Here is a 9,754-nt window from a genome sequence, read left to right as displayed (position 1 = left end):
CACACACACACACACACACACACACACACACACACACACACAACCTTCATGTTTACTGGCATCGCTTAATTAAGCAAAAGAGAGCAAACACACTGTGGGAGACTCAGTAGTTTTCTCCATTTTATTTTGATTTCTGGAGAGAGTAGGATATGGAAGAATATTGTTCCTGTTTATATGTTTTTCTTTAAATCGTTTTGGGAAAAGTGAAAGGCATCAATGAAGAAACTCAAAAGGAAGCCACACATAGCACTAGATGTTAAAGCATACATAACAGGATGGAGCATGGTTGCACAAGGTGAAATAAGCCAGGCACGGAAAGTCAAGGCTGCATGATCTCATTTCTGTGTGGAGTCCAAGGGAGTCAAGAACTCAGAAGCAGGTAGAGTGGTGGTGAGTGCCAGGTGCCTGGACTGGATGGGGAGATGTTGGTCGAAGGAGACACCATTTCCGTTAGAAAGGGGGAATAGGTTCAAGAGATTCGTGCACAACATGCAACGAGAGTTAGTAACAGTAGTATTGTATACGTGAAGATTGCTAAAAGATTAGATCTCACCACAGAAAATAAAATGGTAAGTATGTGAGGTAATAGACAGTTCATTATTTTGATTCAGTTGCTCCCTAGTGTATGCACATATCCAAAGTTCATTGTACACCATAAATATATGCAATTATATTTGTAATTTAAAAAATGTAAAAATACACAAAAATAAATAGGCTTCCATAGGAAGATGGCATAGGTGATGTTTTATGAACAAAGCTATAAATAAGTAGTTTCAGGGGCTATCTATCTTCTTTCTCATTAGCTAAGCACAAATATTATTGAGGATTTTAAAGTGAATCGTTTCCAGTTCCTAATGAAAACCAAAAGCTGAGGTTGGTCTCAGACATGATGGTTTCAATGTTTGAGTCATTTAAAAATACAAGTTCTGAGGAAGACCTGCAAGTTTTCCTCAGGCCTATCCTCTTTGGTTTTTGTTTTCAGTTTTGTGTATATATAATTATGCTTAAGTGGAGGAAAATGTAGGATCTCAAATGTCTTGCATCATGTATCCAATGAATCAGAGCTGTGTCCTGTTCATAATCTGTCTTAATCTATCCCTTATAAATGGATAACTGTGATAGGATGGACAATGATGTTTTATAACATTGAGCAGAGGTGACAGAGAGTGCCATCCCAGGAAACTATAAAAGTCACAGAGTGCATTTTCTTACCTCCACCATTACTATGTATTTGCTACATCTTTCAATTTAGCGCTCACTAAGCGCTAGCATCATTCTAAAAACCAGCAGTATAATGGTGAATAAGACATAGAAACTCCAGCTGTCGTGAACATTATATTTCAATGGGAGAGTTAGATTATAAACAAATATTTGTCAACAGTAACATTTTGATCAGATAATTAAAGTAGGAACTGGGCGTTGTGGCTTGCATCAGTCATTACAATGCTTTGAGAGGTCAAGATAGAAGGATCACTTGAGGCTAGGAGTTTGAGACCAACTGGGGCAACACAGTGAGACTTCATCTCGACCAAAAAAAAAAAAAAAATAGCTGTGCCTGGTGGCATATGCCTATAGTCCCAGCTACTCAGGAGACCGAGGCAGGGAGATCACTTGAGCTCAGTGGTTTGCGGTTACAGTGAGCTATGATCTTACCAGTGCACTCCAACCTGGGTGAGACAGTGAGACACTGTCTCTAAAAATTAGTAATAGTCATAGGGTGCTGTGGTAGAGAGTTGCCAGGTGGTTACTTTAGGTTGGACATTGGAAACCTTCACTGAAATCTGAATGCCTGTCATATGTTTTGCGTAACAACAGAAAGATCCAATCATGTGAAGAGCGGACATAGCATTCTCTGCAGAAGAAGCATCCGTGAAACGGTGGGAGGAGGTGGATGTGGTTAAGAGACATCAAAGCTGGTCACTGCAGCCTGGGGACCCTGGGCAAGAGGGAGAGTGGTACAAGACAAAGCGGGGAATACGACGGAGGGCTGGGTCGTGCTGGGTTTTAGAAACCTGTTTAGAGCAGTAGACCTTCCTTTTGAATTGGAGGATTTTCAGCAGGGTAGTGACGTCTCATTTATGTTAAGCTGTTCCTTCTGTCTGTCATGTGAAGAATGGATGGTGGAAAGCAATCATGGACATGGTTGGATTCAGGGGTGCATCTCCCATTAGGAAGTCTTTTTAGGCCAGATTGAACATTCAGACTCAAAAAACATATCAGCGCCACTCTGCTCGGACGGATGCAAGTTAAGAAGCAGGCCAGCAGGGGAGCACCCCTCGTTGTTCTGTAGGAGCCCTTACCCCAGTTCACGCAGGGATTCCAAGGCCAGTCTCAGTGCGTGCCCCTCACCTCACGAGTAGGGGCTCAATTATAGAGAAACAGGGTCTGCGGCAGCAGGGCAATGGGTCAGAAGCCCTTGCCCCGGGTGGGCTCATCGTTGGTAATGAGTCCTCAGACAAGGCTTCCTCCATGCAAAAGATGTCCTCAGGCACAAGAGTCTTTGCATGCAGGGAAGCCCAGTGCTATGGCTTTCTTTAAGGCATTTGTAGTTCCCATGCAATTTTTCTCAGTACAGATGTATTTTACTATTTGGGTCGTTCTAACCATAATCTTAGTAACTAGACTGGCATTCCACCTAGGGGAATGTGATTTCTAGGCTAATAGAGCTAGAAAATTAACCTTTAGTCAAATTTGTCCTCAGAGAAGGGGAAAAGGAGGCTGGGCATGGTGACTCAAGTCTGTAATTCCAGCGCTTTGGGAGGCCAAGGTGGGAGGACTGCCTGAGCCCAGGAGTTTGAGATTAGCCTGGACAACATAGCGAGTCTCGTCTCCACCAACAATCAGAAAATTAGCCAGGCGTGGTGGCATGCACCTGTAGTCCCGATTACTCGGGAGGCTGAGGTTAAAGGATTGCCTGAGCCCAGGAGATTGAAGCTGTGGTGAGCTGTAGGATCATGCCATGGCCCTCCAGCCTGGGCTAACTGGTAAGACCCCAACTCAAAAAAAAAAGAGAAGGAGGAAAGGGTTGTGTTAACCTTTAGATCCGTGAAAAGGATGGTTTTGAGTAGTAAAAATGGAGAGAGGCAGGTAGATTGAGAATGTGTTTTATAGGCAGAATTAGTAACACTTGCTGATGAATAGGATGTGGCAGAGATAAGGAAGAGAATTGGAGGATAATGCCTAGAACAACCAGGCGGTGCTGGTGCTGCACACTGAGAAAGGCCAGCCTGGAAAAAGGCAACATTGAGAGGCGAGGAGGAAGGGTGAAGATGGTTGTTTTCCCCATTCTCCACCTGAGAGGCCCAGGAGGCATCTGAATGGACAGGCCAGTGAAGCCTTTGGGTTGATGGACCAGAGGGAAGAACATTTGGAGATTTACACTTTTGAATATTTGCATACGTATTTTCTTTTGATTTTTCCGGGGAGCATTCTGCAGCCAAAATCTATGTATTTTCAAAATCTATGTTATGAGAGAGAGGAGAAAACGAGGCCAATGAAATTTTCCCACAACTGCCAAGCCACGCAAGCAGCTTCTCTTTCAGCACATGTGGAAGCCAGAACGTAAGAAGGAGAAAGAATCTTAGAAGGTTCACTCTTTTGATGAACAGATGTGACCAGAACTCAATGCCAAGCTGGTGAAGTGGCTTGCCCCAGTTCTCAAAAGTAGTGATGACAGGGTCTCTGGCTCCGAAGGCTTCATCTTTCCCAGTAGATCAACTTTTCTTGGTGAATGTTTCATGGAAACTCTTCTGGATGTCGGTGTGCCAACTACAAGAAGGGTGCTGTGGTCAAGTAAGTTTGGAGTTTCTGGCTCGAATGTAACTGACTTGTCCCACCTCTCAGAATGTTTCCTTTTTAAACAAGCACTTCTCAGAGCCTTTGTCATAGAGATTTTAATGTGCTATTGTGGCCACAACCCTCTAAGAATAGGACATTTCTTTCCCTCATTTGTTTGACCATATCTGAAGAAGCGTCTTACGGGATTATAGTTCTGGGAGGCACTCTGAAAACATGGCGAGAAGCCAAATAAGCAAACGATCCAAAGAAGAGCCAAACAGAAGGACGGAAACAGAAAATGTAAAAAAAAAAAATGAGTGATTCCATCTGATTTATATTAAACCTATGGATAATTCAGTAAATAGTTCAAGTGTTATACCGCCCAGAAGATATATCATTGGATTGTGAATGTAATCTTCGTATGACATAATACAGGTTACTGCCTAAGTGGAGACAGTGTAAAGGTTTGCCAAGCTAGATTTCTGGAGAACAGAATCAACCCACATAACTCAGGAACCGACATTGTCTTTACAAAAGTTCTTAGTAATTATGACCTAGCGAGTGAACAAAGCTTATCCACATTTGAAATGACAGAAATTGGGTGGGAAGGAAAGGCAGATGTTGCACTTTCAGAGAAATTATGTTGAAGGAACGTATTGTGAATATGTTTAATTACATGGAACGCCCTTGACATAGCCAGAAGGTAGAAGAGGAACAATAACTATCCTTGAAAGTGACATATAGAAAAGAACCCTGTTTGCCTCCTGTTTACTTTTCAGTAACATCACAGTTCAAAGTTCACAGCAGTTGTTTCCTTTGATCTCCAGCCATCTTTGAAAGATATTTCTAAGCTTTTATTGTCATGTTTCAAAGCAAAAAAATGAGACTGCGTGAAGGTGTTTGCTGTTTCCTGATTTAGCTGATAATCCTGTCAGCAGGTGATATCCTGTTAGTTTTCATCTTGTCATTATCTTGAGTTTCGAGTTCATTTCTAGAAAGAGAACTCCTTAGAGGGATTTCATATTATCATCTTCTCAGTCGACCAACTTAGAGAGCGCAGAGCCAACGGGTCATCTTGGGAAGCTATAATGCCTTGTGGGTAGTTAGCTTAGAATCGGTAGTGGCAAATGCTTCTTCTTGAATTATTATAGAAATAATTTAGTGCTTCATGTTTCATACTGTCTTAGGGTTCCGTTTCCTAGCAAGCCTGTTTTTCTGAGGGAGTTATTACAGTAAACACTTACTAAGTACTTACCAAGTGTGATCACTAGGTATGAACTCTCTTGACCCCAAATTTCCCCCCAGCTACTGTTCCATTTCTGTGTCTGTTTTGTAGCATAACTCTTTGAAAGAGTTATGCTTTTGTGCTTCCAAATCCTCTGTGTGCCATTCTTCATCTAACCCTAATAAGGTTTTCACCCCATCCCACCACCCCGCTGCTATTTCAAGATCATAAATGATGTCATCTCCGCTGACATCAGGGGTCTGGTCCTCGTCTTCATTTTAAGTGATCTCTCAGAGGGTTGGTTGCAGTAGGAGAGAAAGTCAGTTCTTTCCTGCAACACTTTCTTCCCCTACTTTCAGGGCGTTCCACTCTTCTGGTTCTCTTCCTGCCTCCCTGGCTTCTCTTTCTCTTTCCCCTCTCTCTTAACGGATTGGAGGGTATCAGAATGCAGTCTTCGGACATCTCTGTTATCACTCCCTCGTGTGTGATGTCCCCTGATCTCATTGGGATAACGATCATGCTTCTGATCACTCAAGCTTTGTGTTCCCGCCTGGAGCTCCCCTCCACTTCACCCTCAAACACCTGACTGCCTGCTTGGCCTTTCTGCCTGGATATCTAATAGGAATCTCCAATTTAATGGGTATGAAAGTGAACTCCTAGCCAGGCGTGGTGGCTCATGCCTATAATCCCAGCACTTTGGGAGGCTGAAGTGGGAGGATCACTTGAGGCCAGGGGTTTGAGGCCAACCTGGGCCACAAGGCAAGACCTCATCTTTACCAAAACAAACCAACAACAAAAAAAATTAGCTGGGCTTAGTGGCACACACCTGTAGTCCCAGTTCCTCAGGAGAATGAGGCACAAGGATCACCTGAGCCTAAGGGTTCGAGGCTATCACCACATCGCTGCACTCCAGCCTGGGCAAGAGAGTGAGACCCTGTCGCTAAGAAAAAAAGTGTACTCAGGAAGCCTACGCTTCCGGCATCTTTTTCATCTCATTGAGTGGCGATTTTATACTTCCCGGTACTAAAGCCAAAAATATTGGACTCGTCCTTCTTTCCCTTGTCTCACACTTTCCAACCCATCCATCAGCAAACAATGTCAGCTCTGCTTTCAAAACTGGTCCCTAAATCTGCCATTTTTCCCTGACAGGATTTAGCTTTTTTGATACCTCTCTGGCATAATCTTCCTTTTTTTTTCTCCACACGGTCCCACTTGCAAATTCTTTCCACACGCTGCTGCTTTTGACCTTGCTATTCTCTTTGCTTGGAACACCTTTTCTCGGATATCTGTGCTCCTGAAGGAAGCATACTCCTTCAGCTTCTCAGATCTTTATTCAAATGTCCTCTTCTCGGTGAGGCATTCTCAGGCAACCCTCTTTAAAACTGCAACCTCCAGATGCCAACACTTCTGGAGGATTCCTATATTCCACCTCCGCTTTATTTTCCTCCTCAGCAAACCATGTATTTTACTAATCTTGTTTGCTGTCCCATATCTCTCATCAGATGTTCTCTGAGGGCTAGGATGTCTGCTTTGTTCGCTGCATTGTACATGTACGTGCTTCATAAATCTGTAACGAATAAGAGTGGAAGAGCTGGATAGAGTCCATCAGACTTCAAGAGTGCCACTGATGACTTTGGTAGGAGCAATTTGGAGGGAGTCAGAGAGACCTCAGTAATTTTGCTTTTTTAACATATAGACAACAAAAGATGGTACCTTTTAAAAGATAGAGAGGGGATATGAAGCAGAAATGCGGTTGAAAGAGCGTCTTTGTTTGTTAGTTTAAAGACGGTAGTGAGGCCTGACGTCTTGGCTTATGCCGGTAATCTCCCAGAACTTTGAGAGGTCTAGGCGTGAGGATCACTGGAACCTAATAGTTTGAGGCTACAGTAAGCCAAGATTGTGCCACTGCACTACAGGCCGGGTGACAGAGTGAGACCCTGTCTCAAAAGAAAGAAAGAGAGAGAGGAAGGAGGGAGGGAAGGAGGGAGAGAGGAAGGAAAGAAGGAAGGGAGGGAGGGAGGGAGGAAGAGAAAGGAAGAAAAGATGGCAGTGACCTGATGAAATGAAGGAGCCAGGAGAAAGGGAACGTCAGAGGAAACGACGAGCAGGGGAAGGTCCTTAGAGTCAGCAGCCTCTTGTGGATGAGGCAGAAGCAGGGAAGCTCTGGGCTCATGAGGGCCTTTGGACGTGGGTGGTAGGAGCAGTGCCAGGGACCAGGGCCAAAGGCCTGAGACCAGGCAGGGCCACTGGGGCCCTGGCACGGAAGAGACTCCCCTTTGGTCGAATGTTCTGTTGGGAAGGTTTCATCATTTTTCACCCAGGGTGTGCGTTGCCATTGTGCGCCAGACGCCGGCGGCTCGCAGGGCCAGTGCTGAAGAGCACAGCTGCCATCGGAACTGGAGGGAAGGCCGAAAGAATGAGCACAGACCACAGGTGGCTTTCGCCTTCATGTGAGAGCAGGAAGTTGAGAGCGCTGGATCTGACAGCTTGGATTTTTTCCTTTTTTCCTTGTTTCCCTGGGAAGGAGAACACTTTAGTGAAGGAGAGCACTTTAGTCACCTCCTAAGAGCAAAGGGCGTCTGAAGTATGAAGGCCTTAGAGAGTGTGACCCAACTCAGGGAGGTGGGTGAGGGCGTGGAGCGTGGAGCCAGCCAGCCCAGGTTCCCGTCGTGACTCTGTCACTTACCAGCCCTGTGACTCTGGGCAAGTCCCTTCACTTGTTTGTGTTTCGGTTTATGAGTTAATCTGCAAGCGGGGATTGCGAGAATGCCTTGGAAGACTGCCTGACACCTGGTCACTCTGTAGAATAAGAGAGAAAGCTGGTCAGGAGAATGTGAATTCCCAAACCTACGTATGTCTCTTTCCTTTGTGTAGTTTCCGCATCTGGATTGAGAACTAAGTATGTTTCTAGTAGAGTAGAAAATGACTAAAGTGGATAAAGGGGAAAAAAAAACCAACTGTTTTATTCCAGTATAATAGGAAATGTATTTTAATTATTCTAACGAATTCGACAGATGAGTTCATCAAATTAATTATTTACTTTAATGTAGTCTACATAGGCATGGAATTTGTTTGGTTTTTTCAGATGAGAAAAAGCAAGATGAAGAAACAACACAAGACCCATCAGAAAAGCCCACAAATGAAGGGAATGAAGGCTCATAATCTAAGAAGAGTGCTGGATTCCTGCCCATTTAAAGACTTAGTGACTCTGTTTCTCTGAGATGTTTGATCTGGTGGTAACTATGGTAACACTGCAGCCCTAAGCAACATGTGTGTATTAGATGTTTTTGCTGTGATGCTGATCACTTGGATTGCAACAATGATGTCCAATGGAGGCCATCAAAAGGCAGGTTCCTTCCAAACCGCACCCAAGGACAAAGGTTAAGAATGCATGATCACTCAAATACATATCATTGTCTATAAACCCAACAAAGTTCACTGTACTTTCTTGGATTCATTTAGCCACATGTACTTTTAATTCAATTTTTATGGTGATGGGCTTATGTGATAGGTTTACAATGACCATTCCTTGGTAAATGTAAAGCAAACACCTTTATTTTAAAACTTTATGGAATTTGTAGGAAATTAGGTTTTTCGATGAGAATAGTCAAAACTCACATGGATATAGTATGTTTGCTTTTAATCAAAATACACCAGATTCTTTCCAAACCTTAAAAAAGATGTGAAAACATTATTAAAGTTTGATAGCATAAACATCTTTAGGATGTTTTTGTCTGATATCTTTTGCTTCTAGTCTGTGCATACTGTGATTTTTCATGTGAACCCCTATGCTAAAAAATTTGTGACAGATTGTTTATATGGAACATGGCTATTAAATGAGTTTTATTATCTTCCTTAACTTTTGTGTGTGTACGTGTATGTGTGTGTGTGTGTATATGTTTTACTTTAATGTTAATTATACAAAATACCTTACGAGTTGCTATACTCTATCTTTTCTTATTCTTGGGGTTTTTGTGTATGTATGATTTGTTTCTAAAATGATTTCCTCAGGAATGAGGACCTTAATTTTTCTATCTTTCCTAAAGTATTGATAGCTAACAGAGCAATAGGCACTTACATATTTAGTCAATTATATAGGTAGACATAGCAAAATATATCCTTTTAATGTATATGGAAATATATATTTTAAAGGAACAAAAACCAAAGCTTTAGCAGATTTTAATTTATTAGACATTTTAGAAAAATTACAGAATTCTGAATTTTTTAATTTGAATAATGAATTTATTTTCACTTTCAGAAATATGTGCATGTAGCTACATTTTCTTTGATTGCTGTCTTAGACCAAGTCTGTATACAATAGCCAAATAAATTCTTTCACCATTAAAGAAATTTATTATTGACATGTCTAGTCTTCTTCATTTTATCTTCTGAAGTATGCCAGGTGAAAAATGGTGACACATTTTATAGAACAAAGTTAATAGTCTTTGTGATATAAATAATCTCTTATTATTTTATTACCAAATCTTACCTTTATATCTTATATATACCAAGGGAGTAGATTTTAAAGAACTGATTGCTTTAAGTTTTCAAATATAAATGTTTCTTTTTTTAAAAAAAAGTTTCTCTATCAAATAATCAAAAGTAATATTTTAGGTGTAACACTAATTTGTTATTCAATAAAATGCATTTTTATCATTACAATTCTATTTCTAAAGGTTATTTAATGATATAAGGTTATATAATCAGTAAAAAGAAGGATTAGACTAGAACAGTGAACCGGGCACTGTTGGT

The 9,754-nt window shown here is 41.8% G+C and overlaps 1 protein-coding gene across 3 annotated transcripts in view; it reads left to right on the top strand.

Annotated features, from left to right (window-relative positions):
• The window catches only part of PKIB (cAMP-dependent protein kinase inhibitor beta), a 98,501-nt gene extending 89,136 nt beyond the window's left edge, over window positions 1-9,365 (top strand). For all 3 annotated transcript variants that reach the window (XM_021707685.1, XM_008048374.1, XM_008048375.1), the window contains one exon: window positions 8,088-9,365. In XM_021707685.1, coding sequence (XP_021563360.1) covers window positions 8,088-8,164 — 77 coding nt within the window. In that variant the 3' untranslated portion in view covers window positions 8,165-9,365. The remainder of the gene's footprint in view (window positions 1-8,087) is intronic.
• Window positions 9,366-9,754: the final 389 nt, after the last annotated feature.

The sequence above is a fragment of the Carlito syrichta genome, unplaced genomic scaffold, assembly GCF_000164805.1.
Source record: "Carlito syrichta isolate Samal-C Ts95f unplaced genomic scaffold, Tarsius_syrichta-2.0.1 Scaffold123381, whole genome shotgun sequence".
In the NCBI taxonomy this organism is placed as follows: Eukaryota; Metazoa; Chordata; class Mammalia; order Primates; family Tarsiidae; genus Carlito; species Carlito syrichta.
This window is presented reverse-complemented; position numbering and strand designations above follow the sequence as displayed.